The sequence below is a fragment of the Pogona vitticeps genome, chromosome 6 (assembly GCF_051106095.1).
Source record: "Pogona vitticeps strain Pit_001003342236 chromosome 6, PviZW2.1, whole genome shotgun sequence".
Classification (NCBI taxonomy): Eukaryota; Metazoa; Chordata; class Lepidosauria; order Squamata; family Agamidae; genus Pogona; species Pogona vitticeps.
Window position 1 is genome coordinate 99,844,523 of NC_135788.1, and position 15,175 is coordinate 99,859,697.

At 41.0% G+C, this 15,175-nt stretch overlaps 1 protein-coding gene across 3 annotated transcripts; it reads left to right on the forward strand.

Annotated features, from left to right (window-relative positions):
• The first annotated feature begins 81 nt into the window (after positions 1-81).
• CFAP97D1 (CFAP97 domain containing 1) lies at positions 82-13,441 on the forward strand. 3 transcript variants are annotated; one of them, XM_078377972.1, is made up of 7 exons: positions 82-759; positions 2,989-3,059; positions 6,031-6,102; positions 7,915-8,033; positions 9,176-9,299; positions 11,248-11,300; positions 11,609-13,441. In XM_078377972.1, the coding sequence occupies exons 1-7, from the start codon at positions 519-521 to the stop codon at positions 11,658-11,660; spliced, it is 732 nt and encodes a 243-aa protein (XP_078234098.1). In that variant the 5' UTR covers positions 82-518; the 3' UTR covers positions 11,661-13,441. The 3 variants fall into 3 exon arrangements, with proteins under 3 accessions (XP_078234098.1, XP_020649661.3, XP_078234097.1); XM_020794002.3 differs by lacking the exon at positions 6,031-6,102; XM_078377971.1 differs by lacking the exons at positions 6,031-6,102; positions 11,609-13,441 and having other exon boundaries at positions 11,248-11,304.
• Positions 13,442-15,175: the final 1,734 nt, after the last annotated feature.

The following is a 15,175-nucleotide window of genomic DNA, read 5'->3' on the forward strand; positions in this document are numbered from 1 at the left end:
CCCCATGTACAGTTGAGTCACAAGACTCGCTGTCAAGTTGGACTTAAGTCACACGAGTCACACAGCTCAGGGTTGTTTTTTCAATAACTTGGACTCACCTCATGACTCAGAATCCAGCCACCCATCCCTTTTTTATGGGGAAAAAGCTTGGCTTTAATAGGAACTCTGATTTGGGGCTCGAGACTTGGTACCAAAGACTTGGACTCAGACTTGGAACTTGGTACCAGACTCGGACTTGGGACTTGTTACGAAAGACTTAGATTCAGACTTTGGACTCAGACCCAAAGACTTGCTAAGATCCCTGACGCAAGGACAGTCTGGCTGATCTAACAAGGAAGTTGTCGAGGCAAGAAAACTAGGGAAGAGGGGAGTGTGAATTCACTGGAGAAAAAGGAAGGTGTAATTCTAACAAGCAGTCCATCAGAAGTAGCTTGTGGTGGTCAGCCCATTGCACCTAAAGGCTATGGGTTTTTGCATGACACACTCAACCCTCCCTTCCTGTGGCATTTTCATAACTGATGATGTCACAGCCGGGCATCTATGACAAGCCTCAGGCAACAGGGAAGGGTAGTTCAGAAGGTGATACCTTAGGCTTTGCCTTTTTTTCTTGGGACCTGGTACCAAAAGGCTGTACCAAAATGAGCAGCTTAGAAATCTTGACATTCCCTGTGGTTGTTGCCAATTCTAGGCATAAACTCACCTCTGGAAAGAAACAGTCCCTACCGGGTGAATTCTCTCGCCGTGGCAAAACAGAATTGGGTAGGCTTCTTGTGATCTTAAACTTGTTTAAGCATTTGAATTGTACAATGCCATCTTATGTGTGCTTATTTTCAAAAAAGTCCCCTCTCCCCAGGTTCCATTTAGGATGACTCCCAGGTATGTGCATGCTCAGCATCATAGTTTCAAAATGGGGATATAGATGCAAAGATCTATAGTGAGCCCACACGCACCCTGCTGAAAATCAGGACATCATTTTCTCTGCTGCTTCTCACTTTGATAAAATTCCCAGGGCAATTCATATTGCAGTTGTAGAAAATAATGTTGAATACAGTGTGAAACCCACAATAACCCTGCAAGAAACACTAAAAGCTGAAGGAAGCACCACACATCACAATTGCACTCTAGCTAAAAAAAAGGAGGGGGGAAAACAGTTTAAATCTTAGGGTGTGGCTACACTAGCAGCAAGGAGCAAGCTAGAATGGGCTACTGGGGAAGAGCTGGGCTTGATTAGAATGATCGAATCAAGCCAGACCATTCACACAGAAATGGCTTCTGCCAATATCATGGTTTAATAAGTGAGCCACTTCAGGATATTGGCAGATTAGTCACTCTCCCTGCTTGGCAGAGGGCAGGGGGAGTGGAGGGGTGGGGTTGACTGTATATATAGACTATTGCTGATACGCTGCATCAGTTATTAATTTTCAACAAAACAATCTTTTCTTTGCCTTCTCTTAAAGGGCTGTTGAGAAACTCCCTACAGCTGAAGCCATCACTGTGGATTCAACAGTGGGCAGTTTCTCGACTGACCCTTTAAAGTGAGGCAAAGAAAAGATCTGATGTAGTGCATCGGCAATAGTGTACATGCAGGCAAAATGATTTTTTCCCACATGCCCTGCCCTCTGCCAATCAGGGAAAGTGATTAATTAGCCAATATCCGGAAGTGGCTTGTTTATTAAGCCACTTCATGATATTAATACATAAATTGAAAGAAGACTTGCTTTGGATTGGTTCTAGTGATCACATGTGTGGTTAGTTCTGGTATATTCTTATAAAAACAGGGGCATGCCTATAGATGGTGTTCTGGTGATGTAGGCAATTGGGCCATGATGTTCAGGACCAGGGAAACATGCCCCCACATTCTTTCCTCTCCCAATTGCCCTCTGAATATTTTTTATTTTTAAAAAATGTGTTACATATATGAGGTTAGTGCTAGATCGTCCTACCTCCTTATCACTGGGTCTTTGTTTTTATTATTTCCCATATTTAAACTCCATAAAAGGATCAGTAGAAGTGGGACCAGAGAAAGGGAGGAAAGAAATGGGGGTGGGCTGGAATGTGAATTGCATCAGATTCAGTACGAACAGCAAACTTCTGAGTGAATCTGTAGCCTCTGTGTGAGCACTGACTGCGATTTCAAATGTAATGCAGGATGTGAATCAAATCCAGAGCATTGACATCCTCTGTGGGATTCACATAATGGTTGATTTGCTATTTAGCAATTGATTCTGGGAGTTGACTCTAATTTGGACTCTCAAGAAGAATGCTGGCTATAAGGTTTCACTCCAAGAGAGTAAGGAAAGCATCATACCTGCAGAACAGCAGAACCAAGAAATCCCTTCGTCAGCATACCACTCAACATTACAAATGGTATAGGGCCATAGTTGAAGTTTTTCCTATTTTTGTCTTCATTTCATGAGTTATTATCAAACAATGCTTTGCTGCTATGGATGCACTGTACATTTTGTATCTCCCTTCCAACCTTCTAAGCACTAACTTCTTCATACATCTTATTGGCATGTCTTTTTTGGGGAAGGGTTTTACACTAACTTTATGTACACAGACATCCATCATCAACCTTTTGGAAGGTTTTGTTACTTTCAACCAAAATGTATCAAATTACTAACAAAACTGGTCATGTTACTAGGCAAAATTAAAAAATTCTCTGAGTTATAGACCCAAAAGATAATGTTTTTAAGATGTGTTTATCTCAGAAGAGCTTGGAAGAAGTCAGTAGAAGATATGCATTATCTTAGAGTGGAGAGAAGCTTAGGTGCTTTAGCACACTGGTTCTTAACCTTGGGTTACTCAGGAGTTTTGGACTGCAACTCCCAGAAGCCTTCACCACCAGCTGTCCTGACTGGGGTTTCTGGGAGTTGCAGTTCAAAAGCATCCGAGTAACAAAGGTTAAGAACCACTGCTTTAGCAGATCAGATCTTGTGTCAATCTACCTTTGTCCTTTCCCACAAATGTTCCTTCTTCTCTCACCAGCAAAGTCTCAGGTGGATAATAAACCACCAAGTGCCAAGGCTCACCGCTACTTCAAGGTCACCAAGATACAAGTATGTGACATTCCATGTTGAACTACAACAATGTGCTCCATGTTGGGTTGTCTTTGGAAAGTGTTGGAAGCTTCAGTAATGGTTGGCTGGGCCTGGTTTGGAAACTACAGAAGATTAGCCAGGAACTCTTGCTGAGGGCATGTGACTCTTTCAATAGTTTGACCGGTTACCTCTGGATTTCAGGACTCCATACCAATTGCTGACTATGCCCCATAAAGCTCTATATGAACTGAGAGGTTATGCTTCTCTGTTGTGAGCCAACTTGCTTCCCTGCACGTCAAGGAAACTTGATCTATGAGTAGAATTATTTGTATTCTGCAGCTTCATAAATGCAGAATTTGTTATTCTGTGAGAGACCATATCTTGGGAGCAGAGTATACAGTGTGCTTTGTGTGTGAAGAAACCCAGCTCCAGCCCCAGGTATCTCTAGTGAAAGTACCTAAGTGGCAGAGCTAATAAATGCTTCTGTGAGGACTCAGGAGGCCTGGGTTCAAATACCCACTCGACCATGGAAACTCACTGAGGGTGAGAACTGGTAAAGCCACTGTTTAAATACCTCACTTACCTTGAACACCCTATTAGGGTCACTATAAGCCAGTTCTAACTTGACTGAGCATAATAACAAACAGGAGACTTTAGACAGCTGTGGCTGGTATAGAGTCAACACTAGTGTTTAATATGTCCAATGGTCAGACAAGAATTCAAACTCGGAGAAAGTTACATTAATAGACTGCAACTTCCAGCATCCTCCACTCCACATAGTGTACTTACATGTTTGTTACTGAGAAAAGGAGCTAATTGCTAGCTGGAAACAATGAATTACTATACTACTGATACGATAGTATAGTAGCATAGTCTTTGGGCTAGGAAGTGCAAGTTTATCCACAAGAACACCGGAAGATCCTGGGTGCTGTAATCCAAAGGAAGTGATTTTTCCTAAGATTTGCTCAGCATGAAGTGACTGTATCTTGTCCTAGTGCATATTTCAACATTTATAGCCTAGACTGATCCATCTTTGCTTTGTAAATCAGATGTCAGTAAAGTTCCAGTATGAAAAGCTCACAAAGCTGTTATCTATATGACTGAATGAATGTTCATATGCATGTATATGTACAGTGGTGCCTCGTAAGACGATGTTAATTTGTTCCACGAAAATCGCTTTTAAGCAAAAACATCGTCTTGCGAAACATGTTTTCCCATTGAAATGCATTGAAAACCTGATAATCCGTTCCAATGGGAACGGATTGTCATCGTAAAGCGAAAATTGCCATAGGAAACATCGTTAAGCGAAATGCGGTTCCCAAGCGAAGAAAGCCATCTAACGAAACAGAGACCATTAAAAGACTCGTATAGCGAAGCAAGACCAAGCTGTCAAAAACATCGTAAAGTGAAAAACAGGGACCTAAAATTTAACCGTCTTGCGAGGCAAGGTCCCTAACATCGTAAAGTGAAAATCATCCATAGGAAACATCATTAAACAAAGCGCAAGATCGCTCCAAAAACCTCATCGTAAAGCGAATTCGTCATTATGCGAAGCAATCGTCTTGCGAGGCACCACTGTATATGTATTAGTTACATTTATATTCCACTTTTCTGGCAGTGAGGTCAAGGCAGTAAAGATATGTATCTGATTGTTTTAAGATCCAAGACTAAAATTAGACAATCCAGATAACTATTGCTGGCAGTGGGAATTCTTCAAATACTTGAAAAATATTTGATTATCATCACATACGCTTTCTCCTCCTTCCTCTTAGCTTTTAAATGAGCTTGTTTTGTTGGATGAGTAGCTTATTAGGAGGCAAACCTGGGCTTTGTTTGCAAGCACAATTGCTCAGGCCTGAAAGTCTGTGGAATTGCTATCAGTTATCATTTGACTTGACAATAAATCCAGGAATAAAGGAAGTTTGACATTAAATGGAAATTCAAAGGTTAAACCAGAAAGGTACATGTTTCTGGTTCAACAAAAGAGTATTTTTTAAAAAAATAAACATGTTGGATCCAGTACAGTAGAAACATTAAACATTTAGAGAAGTCTTCCCTGTCCACCAGATGTTTCAGATTTCATCTTCATTAACCTGAAACAACGAGGCCGACGGACCAGGAAGGCTAAGAGCTGTACTCTAAAGCAGTGGTTCCCAACCTTGGGTAACCCAAGTGTTCTTGGACTGCAGCTCCCAGAAACCCAAACTATCACAGAGGTTGGTGAAGGCTCCTGGGAATTGCAGTTTAAGATCATCTGGATTACCCAAGGTTGGGAGTCATTGGTCTAAAACACTGGTTTTCAATCTTGGTCCCCAGATGTTCTTGGATTAAAACTCCCAGAAGCCTTCACCACTATCCCTGTTGGTCAGGATTTCTGGGAATTGTAGTCCAAAAAGATCTGAGGACCCAATGTCCGGAAGCACTAGTCTAAAATATCTAGAGGACACCAGGTCAGGGAAAATTAGTATAGAGGAAGCTGCTATTTAGTAAGCAGTGTTTCTTCAAAAAGAGGGACAAGTGACATAAGAGGTCAATGTGCCATTTGGTAGTTTTTTTGTGTTGTTTAATTTTGTTTTGTTTTAATCTGAAAAGCATTGTACCATGTTAGAGGAAAAATTGGTTTGAATTAAACAAGACCAAGTAGAGCCATATGGTGTGGTGGTTAAACTGCAGTACTGCAGTGAATACCCTGCTCATGACCTGAGTTCGATCCTAGGATCAGGTAACCAGCCAGAGGTTCGCTCAGCCTTCCATCTTTCGGAGGTTGATAAATTGAATACCCAGCTCACTGGCAAGGTAGGGGGCAATGTGTAGCATGAACAATTAAATTTTAAACCATCCACAGAGTGCTTTAATTGCTGTGGGGTTGGTATATAAGCAGCACACTTTTTTGCTTTAGTAAAGGATGTTTTTTTAAAAATATATATATTATTTAGATGTTTAATCTTAGAAAAAAGCTAATGACGTCTCCGTACTCTCTTTCCTTCAGAAGCTAAAACTCCCCAAGATTGTGGAGGAAGAGAGGACGGAGACGCCAAATGAACCTGTGCCAGTAGCCCATGTAATTAAGATGTTAAATTAGAAAAGAAAAATAAGAGATATATCTAGATTTTGATGGTTTCTCTTTTGAGTTTCAGGAAATATTCTCCTTAGTGGATCCACTGACCAATATTATGAATGTGGACAGAAAGAGAGATTTCCTAATTCTAAGAGGGATGCAAAATTTATTTATTTATTCCGTATATTTATATACCACTGATTTAGTGCTAAGCACTGGTCTTAGCATTTTACAACAAAACAATAGAACAATAATCCATGCATCCGCCCAATAAACCAACATTAAATGAATGATAATTAAAAAGAGTCCCCCAAATGATGGCAGAATCAGGGGGCACAGATTAAAATTAAGAGAGGCTGTCTTTAAACACTTCTTGAAATAGAACAGTCTTTAGCATCCTCTTAAGGGATGGGACTTCTACTGGGAACCTGTTCCTTCTACTGGGAACCTGTTCCTTCTACTAGGAACCTGTTCCTTAAGGATGGGGCCACCACGTAGAAGGCACAATTTCTAGTAGCCATCCTCTTTGCCTCTCTTGGTGTGGCAACCCAAAGAAGCAAGGCCTGTGAAGAACACTAAAATAAGTTGAACTGGAGTAAGCCCATTGAACAGAACTTATGGAGGAACTAACCAAATCCTCGCTGATTTAATGGTCCTAGTCTAGTGTGGATTTCATCCTATATAGTGGGAATGTTATGTGAAAGTCCACTCTTTGTTAAGTCTCATCTCGTGGCAGTTTGCTATAGCTGCAAGGAAAGTGTTCAGCTGTTTTAGAAAGAAAAAGTGTTAACCCCACATGTTTTGTGCATGCTATTTTCTGCTTTTATTGTGGTTTTTATTGTGATGGCGGCTTGTGGCTAAATAGCCATGTATTATAATAACTGAATGCCATCAGAACAATTCTGACTTAGGGTTTCTGGCTTTTCAAGGTTGTCACGGCTACCCAGGCTGGCTCGTGTCCTGGGAAGCAAGTGGAGAACTGAACTCCCCACCAAGTATCCAAGTCATACAATTACTACAGCTGTCTCAGGCCCTCCTCCGCTTCACCAGTCCCATGCATTATTTCAGCATGTCTGCACTTAATATCTTCTAAGAAAAGGTTACCTAAGGGCTCACATAGAAGAATGTCTATAAATGCTAAGCGGTCGTTCCATGCCCAAAGCTATTTGCTCTAATTAAAGCAAAGACACTTGGAGACACAAGTACATTGATATTTTTAAAAGAACACAGTCAAAGAGGGGTGGACAAAGTGAAGGAGGCAGGCAGGTTTTAAGCCACCCCGCCCCACCACAAGTGAATAAATTGCAAAAATATCCTTTTTTTCCACCAGTGGCCTCCAGTAGTAGCACAGAACCCATCTGTATTCCTCCAATCTCCTGCCCCAAAATCAAATGCAGAAGTAGAATTTCCAGCCACTTCTAGTCAAGATTGTTTGTTTGTTTCATTGTTTTGTACATTTCCTGTCATTTCTGGGCCTAACGTAGTCTGAGGTCCTGCAATAAAATATCCAGTCACAGGTCCCCGGTTTGCCATTAAGATACAATAATAGGATTTGTTTGCAGTGAAGAAATTCAAAAGACGGCGAGAAAGACAATCCTGAATTTGTCATTTATAAATAGTAATAATAGGAAAGCAAAACTCTGGAACAAGAGTATATCATGCATGTGAACAGAAACGGGAAGATAGGACTGGCGTGCTGGTTGATTTGGGGGCAACATGGGGTTTTGTAGCTTATCTGTTGGGTGCAGAAGGTGTGGTAATAGCATCTTTAAAACAACAACAATTAACTCACACCATCAACATCTCTTTCTCCAGGATGCCCAAAAGAAAATTGGGCTGATTGAAAGGGAAAACAAAGCCCTTTCAGCACGACTAGCTGATATATATCGCGGAGCGGGCATGGTTGACTGCTGGAACGAGTACCAACAGAAGAGGTAGGTGCTTGGGAAGCATTAATGAATGCTTCCAGACAATCAGAGGTTGGGAATGTGATTGGGTGGAATACAACTCCCAGAATCCCATTTCCATGCTGCATAGGGGATTCTGGGAGTTGTAGTCCTAAACAGTAATACTTCCAAGCTCTGCAAACAGGAGCTTCATTTGTGCATTTTTTAAAGCAGATTGACAGATTTGGTGGCAGAGGAGGTGAGGATGGAAGACGGCAGCAGTTCCCTTGCAACCTGTGCCTGCTGTAGAAAGTCTGGCATTTAGATTCCCAAGCGGACCTTTGGAATGGAAGCTTAATGAGATATGCTGCTCAGATGGAAGAGCAGGCTGCTTGTGTGACGGTTTTGAAAAGCCTGTTAAATAAATGTCCCTCGATGCTTCCAGATGGAAGGCGAGGTTCATAGTATCACCTGTCAAAAGGAACAATTGCAGCAATTCTGCCTGTTCCTCATTCACCAGATTTGGGGAGAGGGTAAGGGAAAAGACAAGGAAAAAAAGGGAGATTTACCAACCCAATCCTCTGTAAAATTAGAAGAAACCCAAAAGCAGATGGTGTTCCGAATGGAGAAGAAGCACCAGATTGCAGGGCACTAAAATAGGTGCAAAATATCCTGATGGGTTATTTCTTTCAAACTTATACTATGTAGTATAAATGATCATAGCAAGCCTTTTTGTAACTTGCCACAGCTAAATGGATGTGTATATTATGTCTTTACATTTGTTAGTGTAAGACACAGCTATTAGTGCCACTATTTAGGTTAATACAGATTTAGTCGTAATTAAAAGTACACTTGTTCAGATCAGTGGAATATAAATTAGTCATCATTGACTTAAATTCCAATGATTGCCTCGTCAACTCTAAGCAGAGCTTGGAAAAGTTACTTTTCTCAGCAACAACACCTGAAATCCCACAGCCAACATTGCCAGTGGCCAATAAAGTAACATTAGCAAGCAATGCTTTTTAGTATATTTAAGTCTGGATCTAAACCCTAAAGATCCTCAATCTGTGCGCCTTCTTTCACCAGCTTGGGTTTCCAGCCCAAGCCAAGCTCCTCCCTCTCCTTTCCTGGGGTGTTCCCCTCGTGCATGTGTCCTCCCATGTGAAATAGAACCTATTTGGGTTTTGCAGCTCATTTCGACAGAAGCAGAATGTCGAACTCGTGAGGATTACTGTGGAGAACCAGGGAATCCTTAAGAGGATCAGAGATCGGAAGCCAACCTATGACCGGAGACAATCTGAGTTGGATTGGCAGGCAAGACCATCCTTTGGCATAGTTCTCAGACAACACTCCATTATCAGTTCCTTGCTTGTAGTAGCTCCAGGCTTGGAAGGACCAGCCAATATAATAGTTTTGCCTTGATGCTTGATAGGATGCCAGGCAAGTCTCAAAGGTTGCAGGACTGACTTTGGTACTTCTTAGAGGCCTGCAAGCAGACATGGATACAAAACAGTGGCATAGGGCCATGTCGAGCCACATGCAAAATGGTACCTCAGAGTCTGATACTGATTACAGTGGTGCTGTGGTGCCAAACTTGGGGACAGAATTGCTGTTTTTTTTTTTAATTAACAGGAATAATAATGCTGATTTCTCTCCCTTTGCTGGGCTTCCTTAATACTTCTGAGTTTAGTTGCTACCCTTATAGTAGCTGGACTGGGCACATACGGAATTGATTTCTCCAAGAACAATAACCTATGACAGTGGTTCGCAACCTTGGGTCCCCAGATGTTCTTGGACTAAAACTACCAGAAGCCTTCATCACTACCTGTGCTCGTCAAGATTTCTGGGAGTTGTGGTCCAAGAACATCTGGGGACCCAAGGTTAGGAACCACTGCCCTTGCACAGCCCTTGCTTTCACAGATGACGCAAGACGTATTTAAATGACCTGCCGTAGAGATCATGAACATTAATGCAGAATAGAACATATTTTCCTTCTACTCCGTTTCTGCTATCTGAGTCTCTTCTCCCAGTCCATTTCTGGAAGAAATAGAGAAATTGGGAAGAGACGGGGTTTGTGCCATTTAAATCATAGGCTAATGAAGTAGGGAAGGGTTAAACCTCTCCACTGTTGTGATTTTTACCCAACGAAAGGAAGAACTTATGAGAAAATGTATGCAGTACCTTGAGCTTCTATTAACTTCCCCATTATATCAGCACCATTTAATTTTTACATTTCCAAATTAAAAACAGAACTTCTATAGTTGATTAATGTTGGGGAGGGAACACACCCAAACCCCACAGCATTCACAGTTGTGATTATCTGGGAGGGGTGTGAAAAGAGGGATAGTGAGGGGCTGTTTCAGAAGCTCCTGTGTGGGAAGTAAATGTTCTAACCCAGTTATTAAGCAACAGTGGAGGCAGTGAGTTTCAATCCCACACGCCACATTGCAGCCTCCACCCCACCTCATCCCTTTCTCACCAGTTCCATTATTGCAAAAAAGCTGCCAGCCCTAATTTCTTTGTCGGGTGGAATAAAAACATCTTCCCAAAGTCGAGTGACATCCCCTTGATGTCAACAAACCTCCCACAGAAAGGGAAAGCAAATGACACAGCTGCCAGCTTTGTCTTTGCAGGAAAAGTTTTGCCACATGTTTCTTGTGTGAAAACAAGAGGCTGTGGAAAATGCTTTATCATCATTATTTTGAAAGGGACTCCCAGTTCTAGACCACATCCTCCCAGTATTATGAGAGGTTGCGCTCAGGTGAAACCTCTTTCATTCCACTGTTTTCTCTTCTTTCTTTCCTTTGATCCACCCAGAAAGCAAAGGCTAGGTGATTCTACAAGAACCCAAAGAGTTAATACCCCTGGAATAGCTATGGTGTGACAAATCAGAGAGACATTTCTCAACTTATTGCCAAATAAGACTCAGGAGAATCTGCATGTTTTCTTAAAGCATGGATGGGGACTGTGTGCCCCTCCAGACGTTGTGGGGCCACAACTTCAAACTAATCAGTGAATAAGAGATGGTGGGGCCATGGGGCATATGCAATAGGTTGCATATTTTTCACTTATGTTTTAAATTCTTGCAATGCTTTGTGAGTCTCTAAAGGAAAGACAGTGTGCAGTCTCTTTCAACTACCTGTAGAGAGGTAGTTTGTGTCTGCTTTGGGTCAAGGTTCAGAAGATTTCATAGGATTCTACTTACCAACTGAATAGCATCCCTGATTTTTTAAATTTACCTTTGTTGTCTTCACCTCTGCAGAATTCAAGGAAGTATCTGAGAAACAGCACCTGCTTTCTAATCTCAAACAGCGAGTAGGTATAAAGCACCATCCAAACAAAGGCATTTGGGGAAGGAGGACATGGGTATAGGGAAACTATGCAAACGTTTAGGCAGAGGAGGGAGGTCTAGGGATCTCGTGACTGGAGCAAAAGAATAATCTCTTTGGCAATTTTGCCCTGTGTCCCCATCCGCTCAGTCCACACGCTGCCCCCCAGAGGGTGATAAACTGAGGGAGACCATATGGCCCAAGAGAAGACTTCCAAAGCAATGAAGGGCCCAGATTTCTCTGATGACACATCTAATATGTCTTTCTAACATTTCTCCTTCTGATTTATTACAGAAAGCGAGGCTATGCAAGGTATAACAAGGGATTTGGGGCTGCTCGAACATAACAGCTAGTTGATGGCTCTGTCAGTGACTGGCTGATAATCTTTATTGAAATATTAGAATAAAACATGAGTGTTGAAGGAACATTTCTCTTTTGCTTCTGCTTTTTCCTTGGGGAAAATCCCAAGGCACACCAAACGCACATTTAACTTTCCATGGGATTCTGTTCCAATTCATGAAAGAAATAAGTGGAGCCATAAGAAGTGCAAAAAACAGTAACACCTTAAAGATTAACAAGTTTTATTTGGCTTACATTTTTATGCACTGCAGCACATGTCATCTGATGCACAGTTGTCTTTGCGGGCAGATACTTATACAGATGCTTGGATGAAAGAAGAACATACAGAAATTGACATGCAAAAAGATACAGACCTTGATCATCATTATCTTAACAGTTGTCACTAAAAAAAATGCAAATGGGTGACGATATAAATATCCTAGCACAGATAAACAGATTCACACATGGGTCGTGATAAAGAGACTTCATCCTATTCAAGTTACAAGAGATAATCTGACCTCTAGAAGAATTCTCGTGGATGTGAGGTTGTAATGCCAAATAAAACTTTTTAAGTCTTTAAGATACAGCTAGAGTATTTTTCGTTATTTCTGCTGTGGGAGAAAACACAGCTACCACCTTAGACATTTTTGCAGAAAACTCAGTCCGTGTCAGTCATATCACTGAGAAGAAAATGTTGTGCTAGTATAGACAAAATGGCTGCTACTTAAGGACATGTCAATACTGTATGTTGTGACTTTGAGATATTACATGCAGGAGTTTCATTGTATATAAACATTCTGCTCAGTCCTCCTTCAATTTTTTTTCATGCATAAAGAAGGGCCAGGTCTGATAACAGCTCTGATCCATTATGCAAAGAATATAGCTGAATCACTGCCTTTACTTTCTGCATTTGCACAGAGATAGAACATGAGAAAACAGCCAATGTGCACATAGCTAGATAGTTGAATTGTGGGATGTTTTTCCTTTAAAAAACTGATAAAGTTTACGAAATATTTTATGGATACCATACTCTGTGTGGATAAGCTTGTAAAAGTAGCCAGTCAGTGATGCTAAAATAGGCAGCTAAAGGGTAAGTGGCAGAAGACTGACCAAAAATGACATGGAGCTTTTTTGAAGGTCCTCTTATTGTGACATATTACCATTTTGCAGTTTGCTATTATGTTTGTCATACTTTTTGCAAAGAATCATTCCTTTTCAGTCTGACTTTGATGTTGTGAAATTGAAACAATCTAGAAACCAGAAGGGACCTCTTCTTTTCTTAACATCACTGCATGGATGCTCAAGTACTGTAAGTTCTTACTCATCTTCTGCAGCCAATACAGACCGTCTTATTTGCTCAAGAAATCACAGATTGTTTCATTTTTGAGGGAATATTGTCACCAGTTTTGAGGTAGATGTTATTACCTTAATTCTTTTGAAACCTTTTTTTGTAACAATGGGCAAATTATAAACAATCTCAGACCTTGCACATTTGCTCCATGAAGTATTGAAGCAGCTATGATGCCTTTTTAAAAAAAAAAAAAATTCATTTTTAAAGAAAATTGCTTTCCTGGTTCTGTTAGATTTCACCAGTCTTTAGAGCAAATATTTACTCTCACTGATAATGTGTATTTGCAAATCAGTGGCAAACATGGCACAAAAATATGTTCCTTTTTTTTTTTTTTTTGGACTTCTCAGTGGCTGTCAATATCTTTCACAGGAAAGCCTACCCTCAAAGATCTAGGTATGGTGCATTCCTAGTACAAATGAGAAAATCAGGAACAAGAGCATGGACTAGGGCTTCCTCTGTTGTGATACCCAAACTGTGAAACTCAACAGTCAAGTTTCAGGGATTTTTAATCTGTCCACCAGTTTTCAAAAAAGCTAAGACTTCAATACCCATGTCATGGGCAGAACCTACTCGAAGTCTCACAATATATGACAAAGTGGCTCTTCTTAGTGGCTCATGAAGATGTAGTTTTGTGTTTAGAAAGGTTCTTACCAGGAGCCAGTGTGTTTTAATTCTTATAAAACTAAACTGAGCCAAGTGACCTGCGCTCAAGCCTCACTTGGAGATGAAGCTCACTGGATGACCTTGGGCCACCCATATCCCCTCAGTCTAACCTACCTCACACTTTTTATCAGTCTAACCTACTTTCCTCACTTTATTTTATTGTGAAGATAAAGCAAGGAAGACAGACGTGTACATTAATTTGAGTTTACTGGAAAAAAGGTGGGCTATGAATACTATGAAATAAACACTCTTTATTAGATCTTTCAGTATATATTTTTTATCTAATCAGATTTCTATTGCCAGAACCAGTAAAGATCCACAAGGTCTGTCTCTGGGTTCCTACTGATCACATCAAATATATTGGGTAAACTTCCTTTTATAGGAGAGGTGAGGAGGCTTTGGCCCTCAAACATTTGAACTACAGCTCCCACAATTCCTCAACATCGACCCTGATAACTGGGGCATCTGGGAATTGAAGTCCAAAAGTGTTAGGCCAGAGTAGTTATGTTGTACTGAGAAGTTCTCACCCCCAGTCAGCAGATTCCTCCAGCCCCATGAGCCTCAGAACTACAGCTGCAACTCTCAGTTTTTTAGAAGTAACCTTCAAAGTCAGAAACAGAAGCTTGTGTTCAGTCATCATTAAGGCCTAGTTGAGAAAGGATTAAGTCTGTTATCATTTCGACACGGTGTTGAGAGCCAGCATGTGTCTATGTCTCCGTACCAGTTCCTGGCTCAAAAAGGTCTCAAAAACAGCTGGATTGCTGCTGTTCAGTTCCTCCTGCCTGAGTCTTCGCAATGATTGAGCAATGGTTCTATTTGAAGGAGGAGAGCTAGCTGCTGTTTCAGGCCCAGTACTCTATCCAACACAGTGATGTATTTATGTTATAAATAAAAGATATTAAATCAGGAACAACAGAGAGCCGCTGCTCATTTCAAAATTATTCTGTGCCATATGTTCCTGTCAATACCGTCTGTAATTAAAACTGTTTAAAATTTGAAGAGGGATTTTTCATTGTACACGATGGGGGGAGGGTAGGTATACAACAGTAAAACAAGATAGATTAAACAAAATGGACAATTATTAAAAATAATAGAGTGCTGTCAAGTGAATTCTGACATATGGCAAGCCTTTCCAGGATTTCCTAGGGAGACAGTACTCAGAAGTGGTTTCCCATTCCCTTCTCCTGGGGGCACCTTAGGACTGTGCAGCTTGCCCAAGGCCACACAGGCTGGCTCTTCTGGAATGCATAGTGGGGAACTGAACTTCCAGCTTCTAACTCACTGAGCTATCCAGCCAGCTGAACAATTTTAGCAGTGGGTTCCCAAAGCAACAAAACACACAAATCTCATTGCCAGTGAGAAACAAACTGCCTAAGGCTGCAATCTTACACACACAGGTTAAGTCCTGAATTTAATCAGATTTACTTATGAGTAGATAAGGTAGAAGTATCCAACTAACAAGAGCAGGATAAGCCTGCTCTTCATGTGTTAAAGCAGTTCAACTTGCA

Excerpts from the sequence above, each read along its gene's own strand:
- CFAP97D1 (XM_078377972.1), top strand. The coding sequence starts at position 519 with ATGATGTCACAGCCGGGCATCTATGACAAGCCTCAGGCAACAGGGAAG. Across the intron at positions 6,103-7,914 it reads AACCTGTGCCAGTAGCCCAT|GATGCCCAAAAGAAAATTGG; the intron begins GTAATTAAGATG and ends CTCTTTCTCCAG. Across the intron at positions 11,301-11,608 it reads TTTCTAATCTCAAACAGCGA|AAAGCGAGGCTATGCAAGGT; the intron begins GTAGGTATAAAG and ends GATTTATTACAG.